Genomic DNA, 20,067 nt, shown 5'->3' with positions numbered 1-20,067 from the left:
AAGAGCTGGGAATCAATCTCTCGATGCTGAGGCCGACACAGAGCCTGGCATAGGTGCTGCTGCCTAATCTACTGGACCGCCGGGCAAATCTTTAAATATGGCGATGTTTTTAACTATAAAACAGTCATGCGTTAAATAACACACAGAGTATTATCACATGTATGTAAATACTTCACAGACATCTTAGAAACATTTACATAAGTCACAGACATGTCTCTTAAAATGTCTTCAAGCATTTCTTGTACATGTGTTATACTCAATTTGAATGTATAAAGTTGGATTTTCAGCAGGAGTCAGACAGGACAAACAAGTGAAATGGAGGCGCCCAATGGGAGGTCAGCCTTTGATGATGTCAGCAGGCGGGGTCTGATTCTTCTGTCCAATGACGTTGGTGTGGGGGCGGGGCCGGGATGACCGCAGGTATTACCTTCGATGTTCAGGACGGCTGTGGTTTTGTCGGTGCCACAGTCGCAGGTGTATCCGGCCATGTCGCCCTTGGCGGCCTTCTTGATGACCAGCATGCGTTTCTTGCTGTCGGATTGGAACAGAATGTTCTTCGAGGGGTAGATTTCGTTACCGTCTTTGAACCATTTGACTTCACCACTGGCCTTGCTCAGCTCGCACATCAAGATCACCTCCTCTTTTTCCACAGCGGTGTAATTCTGGAGCTTGGCCGTGAAGTACAGGTCACCCTCTGATGAAAATGTAAAAAAGATACAAAAAAGTTAGCTGTGCGCTAAAATGACATGAAGCAAATGTTGAACCAGGAAGACTGCATTGCCTATGTTGTCCCTACTTCCTGTCATGTATAGCTCTTGACCAATCACCTCTCAAGCATGTGCCATAGTATAGTATGTACTGTATGTACCCTCCACAAATATGTTGTTGTTGAGCCTAAAATGTTCCACAAAATGATGACAGATATGTTGTAAAATCAGCTCTCAGGGTTAAAATGAGACCGCTGAATGCGTGTTGAGCAACTTATTCCCCCAAACCAGGAAGTGATTTGAAAGCATGCTAGTTGTAAGCTAAACCCGCTCTGGGTCTGTCAAGTAATTGCGTAGAATAATTAGGGTGATTGATATAAGTGCGAAAGTGAAGAATACTTTTGGACTGCGGCAAACTGTTTCAAATGAATGTTTTTTAGATAAGGTACAGTGCCTTCAAGTATTTAGTAGTTGAAATTGAATATTTATATAGATATATTGCTAACTTTATTGCAGTTCCGGCCCATCTTATTTCCAATGAACTCACCAAGCACAGTGAGCATGGCCTCGCACGTCTTGCCCATTGCCTCCACCTTGATGAGGGAAGTGTCATCCACGGTGACTTCTTTGAAAGCCAGGGTGTGCACCTTGCCTTTCTCGGACATGTGTACCACTTTGCTAGGGTGCAGGCGGACTCCGTTCTTGTACCACACCACGGAGATGTTCTCGTGGGACAATTCCACGCTGAACTCTGCTGTTTCGCGCTCTTTCACTGTGACGTCTTTGATTGCTTTGACAAATTCGAGGCGGATACCTGATAAAGTTCCAGACACATAGGTTTAGACAAATGCAGACAAATCAAACATGAATGGGGAATCAGAAGATAATGCTCCCAAATATGAAGCAAAGAAATCAAGAGGCGCAGCAACGAGCTGCTTTAAATACAATTTGTTTTACTATTGTTCACAAATCGTAACAATAGCATCCCTTTTACCTTTGATAAATAGTTTTGCAGAAGTCCTCTTATCTTCTGCCTCAAACATATACTTGGCCTCATCCTCATATCGGGCTGATTTTATGATCAGGGTGTGTTTTGTTCCTTCTGATGTAAGATCATATTTGTCATCACTAGACAACTCCTGAGTTCCTTTGAGCCAACGGAGGCTTTTGGGCTCTCGAGAAATTTCCAGTTCAAATCTAGCCTCGTCCTTTTCATACACATGAACGTCTGTCAGCGGGGTAATGAACGAGACTGGGATCTCTGTTGGTTCAGAGAAATCGTTTTAATTCCAAAGCATGGCTATAGGTTTGCAAAAGGGCGGGGTTGCAGCAGGTGTAATAGCATTTACTCCAGCATTTATGTAAATCACTATTACATTTCCAAAAGATAATGGAGCAAAAAATGAAGTAAAAAGCCACGACTGTGAAAAACATTTGTGAAAATAAAGCTCACCCTTCACTTTGAGGTTAGCAGAGCACTTAGCATTTGCAGCGCTAAATGAGATCTCGCCCGTCAGCGGGACTTTGCAGTTGTACAACACCAAAGTGTGTTTGGCGCCGTCCTCCACAATTTCAATATCCTGCAGTTGAGCCAAAAAATGTAACCAAAAATTCCATAATGCTCAAAATGAATAATTATGTTATTTAATTTCAATATCTAAAATCCAAATGAAGAAAAGCAAAAGCAAGAACTGAGACATACAGCGAATGGACTGAGGACTTCTCCGTTCAGTTTCCATTGACCGTGCAGGTCATCTTCGCTGAGCTCGACCTCAAACCGAGCTGTTTCTCCATCGAATACTTCTACGCCATACAGTGGGCGGACCACTTTAATATGGCGGGCTGACGTTTGAACAGAGGGAACAACATTCTTACTGAAGACAAGAACACTTAAGCAAGACAAAACATAAAACAGGTCCATGGACAAATACATAAACGTGACAGAAGACACACGTGACAAGACAAGACTGTGAGAGATCACAGCAAGATGATCAATGTCTGATAAAGGATTGACTCTTGTATGCATTTTTGTTATTGTGGGGCGAAAAGTGGGGGAATGGCAAGTAAAAATCGTGCTTGGTATATGATGCCTCAATGAAAAAACTTGGAATGCTGAGGAAGTGAAGGGTGAGCAAAAAGGTTGTAGTGATGGGATGAAAAAATGGGTCTGATTGACGTGTTTACCTTCAATGTGTAACATAGCTGTGGTCTTGTCTGTTCCACAGTCACACAAATACTGTCCTTTATCTTTGTCAGCTACTTTCTTGATGATGAGGGTTCTGCATTTGCCTTCGGCCTTAATCAGAACCCCTTTGGAGGCTTGGATTTCCATTTCGTTGTGGTACCACATGACCTCCACGTCTTTGTTCAGTTCACAATCCAGAGCTACCTGGTCTTTCTCCACAGCGGTATAGTCCTGGAGTTTGACTGTGAAGTATGCGTCTCCCTCTGGAACGGGGACATTTTTGGTTGGACAAATCATTTCACAACACATTTAGATGAGACGTGACAAACAGAGGACAGACGTTTTGAACAGGTACATAATAATGACAATGGTGCACAAAATGTAACACATAAAAGACAGACAAGTTGTTCGGTGAAGGGACGCACTCATGGGAAAGTGAAATGAGGGATGCGGAAGGAGGGATGAACAGTGCTCGATGGGACACGCAGTTTTACCTATAACCGTAAGATTTGCCATGGAGGGAATTCCTTTGGCTTCCGCCTTAATTTGGCAAGTATCATCGAGGGTCACGTCTTTCAACTCAAGCACATGCTTCTTCCCATCGACGTGTGTTATTACAGTTCGGCTCAGATGGATTTTCTTATCGTTCTTGTACCACGTGACTGGGATGTCCTCATGAGAAAGCTCGAGCTCAAAACGAGCTGTATTGCCTTCTTTCACAGTTTGGTCTTTTAAGGGTGAGATAAACTTGAGCCTGATACCTATAGTTGTATGAGTAGGGAATATTCATTTGAGTTAGTAAGAATATAACCAACTCATTGAATTTAGGCAGGCTGAGTATCTTTTGGACTTGTGGACTTACCCTCGACTGTGAGTCTAGCAGTGGACTTTTTGCCCAAAACCTCAATAGTATAATCATCCTCATCTTCAAACTCACAGCAGTTTATGATCAGCATGTGCTTCTTTCCATCATCGATGATGTCAAACTTTTGGTCTGGGGTGATAATATCAGCCCCTTTATACCACATAACCTTAGCCACATCCTTCGTGATGGTGCATTCAAACTTGGCTTGTTTCTTTTCAGGTACTATCACATCCCTCAGAGGGACTGCAAAATCCATTTCGATTTCTGGGTTGAAAGTAATACAGAGTCACATACATCAACAACACAAACGGACATGACAAACGTATAGACAACTAGCGGTCAGAACAGGTACGTGATGTTTGTATTGTTGTGGTTGTGTGTATTTTGTGTGATGTATGGTACTGCGTGGACCTAGTCTAAAGGACTGCGTCTCCTTATCCAAGCCCTAGACTCTGCTGTTCAGCTGTCGTCTTTATGGGTCATGAAACCAAGACCTAACTGTGCCCAGTTGTTTTTATAAAACCAGGGGTCATCAGACAGGTTGTGACCCCTTGCTATTTGGAATCCAAGGATAAAAAGGAAGGTAGAAAGGATATGATTTTCCTGCCAACACATTTTTCTATCTAATGTTATTGCATGAATATTGCATGAATGTGCTTGTACTGGACTGACCACTTTACAATATAAACATAATTTTGTGACAAGACATAGACGAAACATAGACATAAACTATAAAATACAATATCCAACAGAACAGATAAGAAAACACACATACACATTTTTGAATCGGTAAAAATGCTTCTTCAAAATATCTTCTTGACTGAAAAATCATCAAAATACGAACATGTTTGCATAGTCCCTTGAAAATAAAGATCTAAGGTCCATTCTACTGTCCAAGTCTTTATTAATTTGACAGACCTTATGCCTTTATTTGTACAGCTAATATTATATTATTAAGTACAATAAAGTTTCCTCAACCATTGATTCTCGAGCAAGTCTTACCTTTAACATTTAGCATGGCGTTTGTCATGGCATTAAGAGCTTGGTAGGTCACTTCACCGGCGTGGTCAAGCTGGCAGTTCTTCAGAATGAGACGACGGACTCCACCTTCCATTTGGATATCGCAAGTCTGATAATCAATGACAGGTTAACCATGTGAAAAAAATGTAGGTAAGTTCAATGGAGAAAAGTATTCTGAGTGAATTGGATAATATTTTGTACATCTAAACATCTAAGAAGTCAATCAGTCTTACCGGAGATCTGGTCAAAACCTCTCCTTTGAGCTTCCATTCACCGGGTACATCATCTTCAGAAATCTCAGTTTCAAATACAGCATCCTCTTTCTCAGTAACCTCAACACTGGCCAATGGCTTCAAGACATCAGCTTCACGTTCTGATAAGCACAAGGATTAATCACTTTGAAAATCACCAGCATAGTGTGAACATAACACCTTATATTACAGCTTATGCTTGCTAACTTAAAGTACAAAATGTTCTGACCATAATCCTATTTCTCTTCAAGCTCTGTGTGAGGAGTAACAGTTCCTCCATCACTCTCACTTTGTTCTTACTGGACCGAAACCGGCAGCTGCTTTCAATGGAAAATCCACACTTATTCACTAGCAGGAATTTGCCAGTTAGAAATAATGACTCTCTCAGAATACAAAAAGGCTGTATTCCTCTCTTATTCAGACTCTACTGAAACATCAATAAAGGAACTTCAGAACGATCTTCGTGCCTTTGCTCCTGTTCTTGAACGGAAACCACAAGGGAAATTGGTGGAGGATGCTGGAACTTCATCAAGTCAACAACTCATTTTATTTGTCTTTATTTATACAGGTTTTCACTGAAGGTGTTGGGGCGTGGCACATAGTGTAGGATAATGTAGGTGTACACACATCACTGTAGGTGCCAGGCTTCTGCAGTAAACATGCAAGCACATTGTACCTGTCAACAGCCTGACGTGATAACCCTGCAGAGGCTCCATACCCACTGACCTACTCCAAAACAGCAGTGCACCCTTCTAACAGGTCAGCAGAGACTCTTACTTAAAACCTGTTACCACCCACCTGTCCGCCGGCGAACAGTTTCTATATCTCAAATATTCTCTTACATCATCACTTTTATTTCCGTGGTCAATACCAGCAAGCCATACATCATTTTAAAGCTTATTTTCTCAACAAAACGAATATGTCATTGATTTACATTGAATAATATGCCCCAAGAAGCAATTGCCAATAGTTTGTGAGAAAGTCTCAACTTTTACAAACGCATGTCCTACCTGTTTGCTGTTTATGACGGACGAAACGGCTTTAATTCTGTACATCCTTGTACTCAGTCTGTCCGTAAGGAACCATTGAAAAACAATATCCACTTGTATTTTTCCTGAAGTTATCTGATTTCGAGATATTGTCAAGTAAACAAACTTCTTCTTTTCACGTCGGACGAGAATGCGCTTGTCCGGCGCATTTCTCCGTCCATAACAAATTACCTGTTTGACTTATAAGATAGTGTTTGACATCGATCTCTTCCTTAGACTGTTTCCTACAGAATGAGACCATCCACGAATTTTTCTGTCACCGGGTTTGTTTGCTACAGCCTCCGGAGGAAAAAAATTCGGCGCTCCCGAAGCGCGCGTCCATCTTTGTTTTTAGCCCTTAGCTTCTGCTAACAGGCACGCAGGAGACTTTGAGTGACATATTATTGTAGCCAATGAGGAGACCTTTCTCCTGGTAGGCGGGACAAAGGGCTTATTGACGTGCGTAAGGCTCTGGGAAGGCTGTAAAGAGCCAGATTTCTCGGCAGGATTTTGCGCATAACGTTTTCTGAGTTTATTAGCCTTTTGGACGTGCATTTTGTTAGATATATGTATTATTATACCAATAAAAAAATAAAATAAAAATATTATATATATATATATTTTTTAACCTCTATATGGGAAATTCATGGGTAAAATCATATTTACACATTTTCACATATATTGTTTTTAGCAGTTATAATTGCTATTAGTGGCCTACAAAACATCAAAATGTATGTTTTATGATCATAGAGGAGCTAAAATTGTAATAAAACAGTTTGGCACAGTTGGCACATATTTAGATCACTTGTTCCGAATATACTTTTTGATACAAAAAGGTCAACAGCACCAAAATGCCTGTTCCTAGAGATCTGAAACTTTACACAGTTGTTGTCAACAAGATAAACATCATGTACAGTGAACAGCATATGCACACAATGAAGTATGTCATGCTCAGGACCATTACAAATTGACAATATTCAGGCGAGACTAAAAAAGGATGTTTTGTTTATGTTTGGGCCTCTGTAGTATAAGTTCTGAAGCCCTGACAGTGTTCATGTGCACATCTACAGAAACTAGAAGGCCTAAGCTTTCTAATGATGCATCACACTTGCATGTGGAACATACGATCCTCTTTTAATAAGCAATGCCATTTGGGTATGTCCAACCATTGTGCACAGGGCGAAAATAGGTGGGTGGTAACAGGTTATTAATACAGAATTCTACAAATTGGATATTTTTTTCTAAATTTAGTTTCGTGAGCATTGTTATGCATTCGTTATGCTTGTTTGAGTAATTGGGCCATATTTTGCCCCCAGACTTAGCGTTAACGAGACCTTTTCCCAGGAGGTGGTTCCAAGGCGCTATTTTGCTTGCTTGCCGACCTTAACCGTGGCGTAAAGAGGCTGGACTTGGCCGCTGGAGGCTGGAGTGGGATGGTGCCAGTTCATATATGGTGATAGTGTTTGATCCAATGACAACTGCTGCATTCAAAGCACAACCTGTGTGAGTTATGTTTGAAGTTATGCCTCGTACACAGGTAAAGACAGAAGTGAGCAATAATGTTGTTTGATGTTCCAAGAAATAAAATAAAGAAAACATCCAGCCTCGGAGTGTTTATTTGTTTTTGCGTAACTTGGCGAGCTCGCCTTCATCCCCAGGGGCCTGGACTAAACCCAGACTAAACCGAGACTTAACCAGGTCCAAAACAATGGTGGCACTGAGCACAGACTAGGGTGCAGTCCATGCACACATCTCAGATATAATCAAACATTAAACATCGCAGTGACAGCGTTGAAGAAGACAAGCACTACGTCACACAGACCAGAGCACGCCTGAAGTAAAAATATTTCAAGAGGCCAGACATGTATCGCAAGCACTCAATAATTGACTCTGATGTGGCGATGGCTCAAATAGAGAGGATCAACAGGACTCAGGATCACACACGAAAAACACAAACACATCAATCCAAGATTCAACAAAATGTGCAAGATCTGATACAACCAATCAAGCCACATAAAAGACTCTGGAAGACATGACATATATAATCGGCTCATTCACAGGAATTGTGGATGATGAACTACATGAAGGAGCGTGTCTGAGTGGAGAACTGGAGAAACTCCCCTGACAACCAGAACTACATTAGGCCCCAAGGAGCTGCTCAACACGCAAGATACAACAGTGTGGAGCAAAGCCTAAAACCAGACTCATCACAACCTGCTGGTGTTGAAATTTTGTTGCCCCCCTGAGAGTCACAGCCGCTCACAGAGCCATCTACCAACCAATTCCACTCAAAAATCACTGATGTCACTACCTCAACTCAACCTAGCTAGGAACTGTTACTCCTCACATAGAGCTTCAAGAGAAATAGGAGCATGGTCAGAATATTTTGTACTTTTAGCTTGCAAGCATAAGCTGTAATATAAGGTAATCTGGTAACGATAACTAAGAAAGAAATGGCGCTCCTTGAAACTGAAAGAAAAAATACTAAAATGCAAATAGTAAAAATGTGTCGAACCTCCTAACGTGAGCTTGGCAGTGTAGACGCGTCCCTCCACCTCCATGGCATATTCCGCAACATCGTCAGGCTGGCAGTTCTTGATGGTGAGGGTCAACGTTTTCCCTTCTTTCTTGACCTCCACTTTATCTGAAGGAGTGATTTCATTCTCCCCTTTGAGCCACTTCCAATTGGGGGTTTCTTTGAACAGCTCGCACTTGAAGGTGGCAGTTTGTTTGGGTTTGACATGCTGGTCCCTCAGAGGCTTCACGATCCAGTCTTTGATAATTTCTTGGGGAGAAAAGGGTTATAAATATACATATATAAGTGACAAAACCACAATATTAAATATATATGCTGTATAATAATCAATACTTACCAATAATTTTAACATTAGTGGAAGTTACAACCTCCTCGTGTTCAGATACTGTACAGGAGTAAACCCCGGCATCACTCTCCTGGGAATTCTGGATGGTCACAGCATGTTGCATTCCAATAACGTTGATCTGGATCTTCCCTTCCCTCTTTGCCAAGATCTTGCCATCCCTTCTCCAAACAGCTTCTTTCTCTTTGTTCAGCTCACAAGTCATATAAATAGGCTGGCCCTTCATTGCCGAGGTCTCTGGTTCGAGCTCCTTTATCCATTTCAGTGGCAGTTCTACGGAGGAGTTAAAAGAAATTAAAGACATTTGCATTGAATCATTTCTAACTCTAAACCTTGCCATTTAAAATACTGGATACCTTCAACAATAAGCTTGGCTGTGCATTGGACCTCTTTGCCGGCATTCTTAGCAATACAGGTGTATTCGCCAGTATCAGAGAGCTGCACGTCAATGATGTTCAACTTGCGATCTTTGCCATCTGATGTGAACTTGTGTTTGGGGCTTTCGCGCAGATTGCTGCCATCTTTCATCCATGTAGTGACGGCAGTGGAAGGGGAGACCTCACACTCAAAGAGGGCAGATGAGCCAATGGACTCAGCCTCCTGCAGCACAATATCCTGGAGCTTTTTGGTGAACTTCAGAGGAACAGCCTTAAGCTTGAAGCCTGCAAATGGTTCTTCTGGAGGTGTAGGGCCTCTACCGCCAGGTTTCACACCACGGCCCCTGCCTTCACCGGGGGATGGTGTCTGCTTGGCTATAACATCAGGGGCATAGACATTTATTTGTTGAACCACAATATAAAGCTTATTCTGAAATTACTTCTTTTTACTTACGTCTTAGCCCCCTGCCTCTCGCAGCTCCTGCCTCTCCTGATGGTGTTCCCTCTGTTCAGAAATATTTCAATTAGTTTGTGAAACAAGTGAGCATGATTATAACAAATTAAATGGGGACATGCGAAGTAGTAAAGAGAAAACACCAAATTCTTAGGATTGACAACAATCGTGATGGAACGTTATGACATGACTTAAATGAAATGAAGTGACAAATGAAGAAAATTACAGATGTAAAAAAAAATATGAACAAATTAACAGACAATTACAAAATGATGGAGATGTGATTGATATGCATTATTTTAAAAAGCAAGACAAGTCAAATGAAGGAAGTGGATTGGGTGAATGAGAATGACACAGATAAAACAGGTAAACAAGTAAAAGATGGTGCAAAATAAAATATGAAGGCAGTTTGGATGGACATGATGTTTGGATGGTGGAAGATTATTATCCATGAGGGGAGGGTGGTGTTTTTCAGCCCACAAATGAAAGGGCCTGTCCGGTCTCACCTCTCCTGGGAAACCCTGGCACCTCCACAGCACCCTCCTCTGGTTCACCTTCGTACTTCTCATCAGGAACCAGCTCCCATCCCCAGGCTTCATCTTCTCCTCCCTCCTCTCCCTCAGGGGCCTCATATTCCTCCTCAAATACTTCTTCCTCTGGCTGGGTGTCCACTTTTCTCATCTGCACTGCCCCGGGGGATACCTCTTTCACTATAGGGAGTTTTCTTGCTTCCTTTTCCTCCTCTGGCGAAGGTTTCTTGGGAATCTTTTTCAGGGTTACAGCTTCTATGGGTGACTCTTTAGGTGAGACAGTTTTAGGTACCTTCTTGAGTTTTTCCACACTTGGGATCTTCTCTATGGGAATGGACTCCTTTAGTTTCTCAACCTTGGGAGATGGTGTTCTCTTCAGCTCGGCTTTCTTGAGCTGCTCTACAGGCTTCAAAGCCACAGCTTCCTTTTCATCTTTCGGTTTTGGAGTTATGACTTTCTTCAGATGCACAGGTTCCTCTGGGGTCTTTTCAGGCTTCTTAACAGCAGCTGGGGTTTTCTTTTCAGGGACTGCCTCTGGTTCTTTTGGTTTCTCTGGCGTCTTTTCTTGAGCTTCAGCCACTTCAGGCTTCTTTGCAGGTTCTTTTTCTTTTGGTTTCTCTTCTGAACTTGGCCGACGTCGACTGCAATCATCTAAGGGTTTCTTATCTTTATCCTCTTCTGGTTTTTTAGGTTTTTCAGTATCTTTAGATGGTTTAGTGAATGGTTTTAGCTTCACTGTCTCCTCTTCTTGCTCCGGTTTGGGGATCTTACCCTTTCCAATTGGAAGTTTCTTCTCTTCTGCTTCTTTCTCTGGTGTTTTTTTCTTGTCCACAGGTTTAGGAACTTTTTCAGGCTCTTCCACTACTTTTGGACTTTTTTCAGGCTTCTTTTGAGGTTCTTTGGGTTCTGTTTCTCTAGGAGTCCGTTCACTCTTTTCAAAAGGCACCTTATCCCTGTCTGGTCTGTCTTTTTTGTCCTTTTCTGGTTCTTCAAATGGTTTTACAGGTTTCTCAAATGGTTTAAGCTTCACCATTTCAGGTTCTCCCTGTTCTGTAGGTAATTTTTTAACCTTCTTCAGACCAGCTTCAGGTGGAGGTGGTTCTTCTGCTTTTGGAGCTTTTGGCGTGATTTTCAGGGGGATCTTCTCTTCTTGTTCCTTTTCTTTTGGGGGTGCTTTCTGTCGTTCCCAAGCACCTTTTGGTAGTTCTTTCTCCTTCTCTTCTTTTGGCTTAACAACTTCGGGCTTTTTAACAAACTCTGCTTTATCGCGAGGCTTTCTCTCTTCCGCTGGTCTTCTGGTAGCAACAGAAACCTCAAATCCTTCTTCTCTTTGAACAAATTCCTCAAATGCTACCACTGTGGCTGTCGTGGCTATCTTAGGTTTCTCCGCCTCCTCAGGCTGTTTAGGGGACATTGTTGGGATCTTCTTTAGTTTTACCATCTCCATTTCTTGCTCGGCTTCCTTTGAGACCCTTGGTGTGGTTTTCCTTAAAGTGGGAATCTCAAATGTGCCCAATTCCTCCTCTTTTGGAGTTTTAACTTTTTGTGCAATCATGTCTAAGGCGGCAAAAATTTGGTGTTATACGAATTACAATGCATTACATAGAACAATGTGTTTTTTTTTTATATATGTAGACAACAATTCTGTGTATATGAATATAATTAATATTTTGTGCCAAATACAGCAACAAACAAAAACAGCTCTGTGCATACCTTTCTTGACTCCTCCTGGTGCTTGGACAGGTCCCTTGGTTTGATCTATTATAAAGTCACAAACGTTAATAATTAGGACAACTGATAATTATTTTACAGTTTCCAATTCAGGCTTTGCAGTAGTAAGCATGTGCGTATACAAATATTCATACATCAATTTAAGAGGATGATAATGATGGGTGAAAGATGAATGGCTTTGGAGTATCACTTTACAAGTTAGAGTGGATCAAAGAACACACTTAATCCAGTGCGGATTCAAAATAAACACAAAAAAGGAAATATATATATTTTTTAAAGAATTAGAAAAAAAATGCTGCTGAGAACAATTAAAATCAGACAGACAAGATAAAAAAAGGTCTAATCGACCAAAAAAGCAGCAAATAAGATTTCAGCAAGTTTGTACAATGAGAGATGTGGGTGAAATGGACAATGGACAATCTACAAATGGCTACCTTTCTCTGGAACTTTGGTCTCTACTAAAATGGGTTTCTCCTCTGAAACCTTCTTGGCTTGCTCTTCCACTTTTGCCACAGGCTCAGGTTTTACTACTTTTGTGTGTAACAAAGAGGAAAGTGTTAAGTCTTGCTAAAATTGCACAGGTTCACTCCTATTAATCTATTAATGCCCTATATACCTGGCTTTATGTCTTCTTGTGGAGTTACTTTTTTCTCCACCTTTTCCTTTTTGTCTTCTGGCTTTTTGACTGCCTCTTGAACTTTGGTTGGCAATTTAGGTTTGATTTCTTTGAAGACAAATTATAGAAATGTTTAAAAACTCTAATGGATGCATACATTTACTGACATACATTTAACCAAAAGACATACATATACAAAACAAGAAGAATGTTAAGGATTCTGACAAACGGGATACCTTCTTGTGGAGCAAGTGGCTCTACTACTGCCTCTTTGGCCTTTGTTGTTTGCTTCTTCTCCTCAACATGAGCTTGACAATTAAATTAAGCCACAATTAGAAACAGACAAGAGGGATGAACAGACATTCAAGACATACACAACATGGAAACCACATAAAGGAAAACAGGTTACCTTTGGATTTGACCCACGTTCCAGATTGTAAGTTACACAACACAAAATTAGAAGACAGTGTCAAAACTCAAACTTCACCAGTGTAGATAAGAAAAGAAAAAAAGTCTGCAAGTTTGCAGCGTTTGTGCTAGAGCAGATGGGTGCGATGATATGATGCTGCTTGAAGAGTGAAAAAAGATAATGGTGCTCAGACCAGAAACACGGTGCACTGTGAATTTCTTTTTAATATACCTCTAATATTGTCTTGAAGTGATATTATCTCAGCTGTTTCCAAAACCTTAATTCCTTTCTTGATGGTGGAAGCCTTGTGAGTATCGCTCTCCTTTGTCAAACTTTGCTCATGATGTAGAGGGATTTTTCCAGTTTGTGCCTCCATAAAAGATTCCCCCCTTTTTACATTAATTTGGCTAGAAGCTGTTTTATCAGCCATTTCAGATACATCTGCAACTGAAAGCTGTTGAAAAGAGGGCTCAAGCATTTCTGATGACACTAATTTTAAATGTGCTTGTGTAGATTGTGAAGAACTAATGTGATCTGAGTCAGTTATGTGCTGGGGTGGTTTCTGAAGCTCAGAAACAGGTTCTTTTATTGCCTTATGCTTAATCAGATCTGGTCCCTGGACTTTAATTTTTTCGCCTTTTTCCGCTTTGTCTTTTTCCACACTAAACCCTTCTATAAAGTGTATTTCTGGAGTTTTACTAGGTATGCTAGTTGTCTCTTGCTTTTCAACATGATCCTGCATTAGAGTCTCTGTTGGCTGAATTTCTCTTTTTTTCAGAGATAACTTATCACTTTCAAGAAATATCTCTTTTTCATCCTGAATAATCGTTTTACTTCTCATATACTTGTCAGGGCCTTGCAGTATTGTTTTGCTTGTGAGTTCAGCTCTTTGCTCTACTGGACTAACCCTTGTGATATTATCAATTTGTAGCTGTCTTTCATTGACCTTAATCTTTTCTGTTCTATCTATAGTAACTCTCGCATTAGTTGGTGCAAAAAACCTTTCAGCTGTTTCTCTTTGAGCATCTCCTTCCTCCACAATGAATGGTTTACCTTGCACAATATCCATTACTGCTGTTTTTGAGGATTTTTTCTCGACTTGACCTGGAGCAACTTCAACAGACGCAACACTATGAAACTCCTTCTTGACAGTTTGCTTTGTAGATAAAGATCCTTGCGCAGTATCTACCAATGCTTTATCGTCATTGTTCAAACCATTGGCCGGGTATTTCTTGCTTTGTGTAACCTCAGCTGCTTCATAAATGTCTTCTTTTCTTGCAGATATGCCATGTTCTAGTCCATCAGGGGTGATAAATCGTACAAGTGTATCTGTTTGTGGTTCTCCCTCTCCGACCAGTAAATGCTCTTCTGAAGCCACCTCCATCACAGGAGCAAATGCAGCAGCCATTCCTTTCTGTTCCTCTTTGACTTCCAGAACTTCAAGTGGGGAAACACTACTGAACTGCTCTTTCAGACTGACCATCTTAGCCTCCAAAAGCTTCAACTCTTTTTGTGTTTTTTCTTCAGTGTCCTCAACTGGGCTTGGGACAATCTTTTCACCAATAGACACTTTTGTTTTTTTTACAGTTGACTCCATCATGGGAGAAAAGGGATAACTCTTTTTAACTTGTTCTTTTGGTACATCCAATGGAGTAATTAAACCATATTTATCTTCAACTCTGTCTGTTTTTGATTGAATCTCTTTTATGTTCTGGGACCAAGCATCTTTTACCTCGTCTTCTTTTTTAACAGCTTTTTGTTTAGCCTTTTTATCAGCTCGTTCTTGCGTTTCAGTTACACAACCCTCTTCTTTTGCCCTCTGAACCTTTTCTACAGGTGTAATGAGTCTTTGTTCTATGTCTAATTTATTGTCATCTATCTCAGGTGCTGAAATAAGCTTCCTCTCCACTTGTTCAAATAATGTTTCCAATTCAGTAACAAACCCGTGCTCATCGCGAACTACAGCTGTTGTTGCTTGGATTTCCTTTATGCTCTTTGCCTTGGTTTCAACTTTGTTTTTTGTGACTTTCCTCTGCTTTTCAGTCACCTCCTCTTTACTTTCTTTCTCCTTTTTCTCTTGAATTCTGTCCACACTGGGTTGGAATTTGGAATCATCTGTCGGGAATAATTCAGTGTCTTGTTGCGTAGATGATACTAAAACATCCACAGCTGGAGCCAGAGAAACGTTTCTCTCAGCGTGCTCGTGTGTTGGTTCTAAAGGCGCGACTGATTCATATTCATGCTGGATCGTGACTGTTTGAGACTGGATCGCTCTCACATTTGTTATTTTCTCAAGATTTTTATTGGTTTCCACATCTTTATTGGTAATACTTGTAACTTTATCGATCAAATCTTTCTTTGCAGTTTCTTCTTGTTTCTCTTTTTCGTATTTAGTTGCAGCAATCTCAAGCCTTTTAGAATCTAATTTGGTATCTTCTAGTTCAATTGTTACGGATTGTTGTGTTGAGATCTCCATTTCAGGCAATAGAGAAACCTTTCTTTCAGCTTGTTCAGATTTTGATTCTAATGGAGTAACTGAACCATATTCATCATGCCATGTAACTGCCCGGGACTGGATTTTTTTTACTTTTTCTTTTGCCTCTAAATTTAGACTTGTTTTAACATCTTCAGAGGCAATAGCAGAAGTCTTATCCTCAAATTCTATCTTTGCCTTCTTTTCCTGTCCCCTCTTCTCTTGTTTAATTCCTGAAATGTCTTCTTGCTTTTCATTTGGTTTAACTATTATTTGTTGAGTATCCAGTTTGTTTTCATCTGCTTTCATTTTTGTTATTTTTTGTGTTGTAACATCCATTTCAGGGGATAGAGAAACCTTTCTTTCAACTTCATATTTTGATTCTAATGGAGCAAATGAACCATATTCATCATGTAATGTAACAGTTTGAGACTGGATGGATTTGTGTTTTGTAGTTTTTGATTTTGTAATTTGTTTCACTTCTATATTTTCCGCTGAAATAACTTCATCTTTCAAAACTGTATTTGAGACTTTTTCATTCTTCTCCTTTTCTGTAGATGAAGATTCCAATGGAACAACTGAAGCATCATGTATTTTGACAGGTTTTGACTCGAGCTTCTGACTGGTTTTGACATCTTCAGGAGCAATAGCTGAAGTTTGACCCACCATTTCTTTCCTTCGAGTTTTTCCTTGCTCCTTCTTCTTATGTTTAACCAGTAAAATGTCTCCTTGTTTCATACTCTTTTGTTCAGTTTCTATTTTCACATGGTCTTGTTGAGCTGCCTGTGTCTGTGTTGATACGTCCATTTTCGAAGTTAGAGAAGCTTTTCTATCAACTTGTTCACATGTTGAACCGTAATCATGTAACGTAACTGTTTGGGACTGGATGGCTTGGATTTGTGCTCTTTTTGCTTCAGACTTATCAGCTATCTTTGTGATTTTGTCTCTGATCTTCTTTTCCTCTTCCTCTGTAATGTCTTCTATCTTTGGATCTGTTTCTAATTTCACATCTTCTTGTCGTACAGTTTGGGATCTTTGCGTTGAAACTTTTCTTTCGACAATTTCAAATGTCGTGTCAAGTGGAGAAACGGAACCATACTCATGATTAACAGCAACCGCCTTTGATTGCATTTGTTTCGTACTCATTGCCGATTTTGATTCCTTGGTTTGAACTTTTCTAGTTTTGTTAGTTTCCTCTTGACTTGTTACTGCTTTCTGTGATGTTGCTGTCCCATGTGTTGACTCTTGCTTCAATAAAGATATTTCATGTATTACTTCAGATTTCACAATACCTTCTTTATCTTGCTTTTTTGGATATCCCTGTTCAACGATTTTCTTCTCTTTTTCTACATTAGATTGAACTATTGCCGGAGAAAGAGGAGCTTTCTTCTCCACTTCCTCATACGTCGTGTCTAAAGGATAAACTGAACCATATTCATCATCAATTGTAACTGTTTTCGATTGGAGTAATGTTTTATCAACTCCAGATTGAATTTCCTTCGTCTGGACATCGTTGGATTCTTTTGTCATTTTTACTACCTTCTGTCTGGTTTTTACATCAGTCGAGGGAAAGTCTAAATTCTGCTCAGTCACTAACCCCTTTTCTATTGCTTCTTTCGCGATCAAAGATGTTTTATGAGATACTTCAGGCTCCGATGCAACTATAGCCTTTCTTTTGATTTGTTCTTGTTTTTTAGGGAAATTGTCTGCAATCAATTCAATCTTCTCCTTTTTGACATGGAATTCCTCCACACTTGGCTTAACTGTTCCATCCCTTGCACGAGCTGGTTTTGCATCTTTATTCACTTTTGTTGGCACCTTACACGTTTCTGTTGTTTCAGCTGTAGCATCTTTAAATATGTCATCAGGCTTGAAATATTGTGGAGAAGGACATGTCTCAGCTTCATTATCTTTAACCACCAAGAAACTTTCTGATACAACTTCCCTGTCTGGAGCCACTCTTCTCTCTTCTCTTTGTTCAGATGTTTCTGTTGCTTCCATAGACATTGCAGTGCCACGTTCATGTTCGGCAACAACAGATCTTGACTGGATTTCTGCCGTTTTGGGTGATTGCGGTTTTCGGCCTTTGGATTTCACAGGTTTGTCAAATCTGCTCTTGTCTTTGGCTTCACTGACTTTAGTGTCTGGTAAAATGCTTTGTTGCCCACCAGCCTCTTCAAACAATTCCTTCCCCTTTTCTAATTCTGAAACGGTTGACATTTGTTGACCAAGACACTCCACCATTGTGTGTTTTGTTTCTCTTTCTTTTCTTTCATGTTCTTCTTCCTTGGTATCTGGCAATGGTATAACTCTGCCATATTCATTTTTAACTGTAACAATTGTTGCCAGTGTCAGCTTAGTCGTGATTGGTCCTCTTATTAGCTCATTTCTATCCATCATTTTGTCTAAGTCTTGAGTTTCTAATGTAATTTTGCCTGTATCTAAAACCATTGCTTGTATTTCTTCTGCTTCTTCATTTTCAATTCCCTTTGGTTGAACTGATTTCTTTATTTTCTTATGGTGATCTGCTATGTGTGGCTTAGTTTCCTCTGTTCTTTCTTCTTGTGGAGTCCCTTCAATGTCATATGTTTGAACACTTTCACATTTGTCTTCAACTGCAGCTGTGATTGGCTGCATTCCTTCATCAGCTATGGAGTCCTTGGGAAGTTTGCGATCCTTTCGCAGTTGTGGTAAAGTTGATTTCTTAGTCTTAATGGTCTCAGTCTTACTTTTTCCTCGCCCACGGTCAGAAGTTGGCGCTTTTTGTCCTGTTTGTGGAAGAGATTCTTCAGATTTTTCCAGAGGCATATCATCTTTCCCTTTTTCGAACATCTCTGCAGAAGCAACTAATGTCTGTCTTTGTTCAGCGTTTGTTTCCCTGAGGGGTGTCACTTCAAACATTTTGTCTTCAACAGTACTAAGCGTTGACTTGTCCTTTACAAATACAATTCCTGCAGGCTGGTCGTTTTCAGCTGTCCTTTGGGGTGTGTCAGCGTTTTGTCCGGTTGTTTTGTCCATCATTAGCCCAAATGAAGCCTTCATATTCATTGGTTCATGTTCCTCTAATACAAGAGGTGTCACTTTAAACATTTTATTCTCAATTTTACTTAACTTTACTGCATCCTTTTCCACCCTTATTACGTTGGTATTATCCTTTGTGGTTTTGTCCGTGTCAAATTCCTCAGCTAATGTTATAGGAGGTTTTGCAATAGTTTTAGTAGCTTTTTTAGCTTTACTCTGCTTAGCTCCAGACTTTATCTCAGCCAACTTCTCAACTGAAATTACACTTGCAGGTGTTTCTTCCTGTGGTGTTGGTATTAGCCTCTTTTCTTCAAGCGTTTTCTTTCTTTCTTCAATTTCTTTCTTTTTAATTTGTTCCAGGGTTCCAGTTACGTCTGTTTCCCAAGCTGTGGTACTAATTTCTGGAGGTTTTGCCAATCTTTGGGCTGTTTCACTGCGTTCAGATATTTTTCCCTTTTCTTCAGGAGCTAATTTAGAATCACTCAAACTTTCCTCCATCATTTGTGTGGCACCAACTAATTGTGTTGTTTCTTGTGGTTGTTTGGATTCCTCAAGATGCACAGTTTTAAATGTTTTACTGTCAACTGTAGTAAAGTTCACCTGATCTTGTTCAATGATGGTTATTTCTGTTTTGAAGTTATTTGTTTCTGCTGCATACATTTCTTCCTCCTTTTTGAGATGTTTTTTATCTCTCACTTGTTTAATTGACGGAACCTTTTTTATTTGTACTTTATCTAATTCTGATGATTTTTCTTCAACTTTTGTAATTTTAGCAATCATTTGTTTCTTCTCTTCCTGGATTTCTGTAGCAGGCTCAATTTTTGACTCAAATTCACAAGGAGACTGAACTTTGGATAGTTTGTCATGAAACTGCTTGTCCGTTTTGTCAAGTTTAGACAATTTCTGTTCCACTTTGCCCTTTTCTTCAAATACTTTAACAGTTTTAATTGTCTTTTCTTCTGATTCTTCAATATATTGTAGTGGTTTAACTTTGAATGTCACATTTTCTATTGTATCGCTCTTTATTTGATCTTTTTCAACTGTGATCATTTCAGCGTTTACTTCTTGGACTGGTTCAGAGTGTTCATCACGTTCAATTGCTGTCTGGCGCCTAACTTTGAAAGCTTGTTTCTTTACTTTACTTTGAGATTCAGTATTAGACAGTTTAGGCTCACTTTCAGTTAAAACATTGAGCCCTGCAGCAGTTGTGTGAGAAGTTTCAGAAAGTGTATTGTCAAATATTGCTTCTACAGTTTCTATAGTTTTATCTTCCTTGCTTTGTATCTGTTCTTTTGTTTTTGCCCTATCTGATATTTTAAGACCCTCAGTCACAAAACTATCAGTTACAGATGTTTCACCACAATCATCCCTTTCACCAAGCTGTTGCTCGGGCGCCAGTTGACTTATTTCCCCAGAAATACATTCATTTTTAGTGACATCCATTTCAGGCTGTTTCTTTGTCCTAAAAACAGCTACAATTGTGCATGTATTAAATCAAAAGCACCATGAATCGGTGCCAAG

The 20,067-nt window shown here is 40.0% G+C and overlaps 1 protein-coding gene across 1 annotated transcript in view; it reads right to left on the bottom strand.

Annotated features, from left to right (window-relative positions):
* The window catches only part of ttn.2 (titin, tandem duplicate 2), a 185,352-nt gene that overhangs the window by 105,490 nt on the left and 59,795 nt on the right, over positions 1-20,067 (bottom strand). Inside the window, exons 64-83 of the mRNA XM_072444281.1 lie at positions 13,284-20,018; positions 12,880-12,951; positions 12,644-12,751; positions 12,462-12,557; positions 12,010-12,054; positions 10,273-11,853; positions 9,767-9,817; positions 9,292-9,687; positions 8,930-9,208; positions 8,572-8,841; positions 5,011-5,150; positions 4,760-4,886; positions 3,755-4,021; positions 3,387-3,653; positions 2,892-3,155; positions 2,410-2,549; positions 2,161-2,287; positions 1,702-1,968; positions 1,255-1,521; positions 428-694 (exon numbers count right to left, since the gene is read on the bottom strand). Of these exons, the coding sequence (XP_072300382.1) occupies positions 428-694; positions 1,255-1,521; positions 1,702-1,968; positions 2,161-2,287; positions 2,410-2,549; positions 2,892-3,155; positions 3,387-3,653; positions 3,755-4,021; positions 4,760-4,886; positions 5,011-5,150; positions 8,572-8,841; positions 8,930-9,208; positions 9,292-9,687; positions 9,767-9,817; positions 10,273-11,853; positions 12,010-12,054; positions 12,462-12,557; positions 12,644-12,751; positions 12,880-12,951; positions 13,284-20,018 (11,766 nt within the window). The remainder of the gene's footprint in view (positions 1-427; positions 695-1,254; positions 1,522-1,701; positions 1,969-2,160; positions 2,288-2,409; positions 2,550-2,891; positions 3,156-3,386; positions 3,654-3,754; positions 4,022-4,759; positions 4,887-5,010; positions 5,151-8,571; positions 8,842-8,929; positions 9,209-9,291; positions 9,688-9,766; positions 9,818-10,272; positions 11,854-12,009; positions 12,055-12,461; positions 12,558-12,643; positions 12,752-12,879; positions 12,952-13,283; positions 20,019-20,067) is intronic.

The sequence above is a fragment of the Eucyclogobius newberryi genome, unplaced genomic scaffold (genome assembly GCF_026437365.1).
Source record: "Eucyclogobius newberryi isolate DKJ021-1_F unplaced genomic scaffold, fEucNew1.0.hap1 SCAF_14, whole genome shotgun sequence".
NCBI classification, from domain to species: domain Eukaryota; kingdom Metazoa; phylum Chordata; class Actinopteri; order Gobiiformes; family Gobiidae; genus Eucyclogobius; species Eucyclogobius newberryi.
Note: the sequence above shows the minus strand (reverse complement) of the source record. Positions and strands in the feature narration are given on the sequence as shown.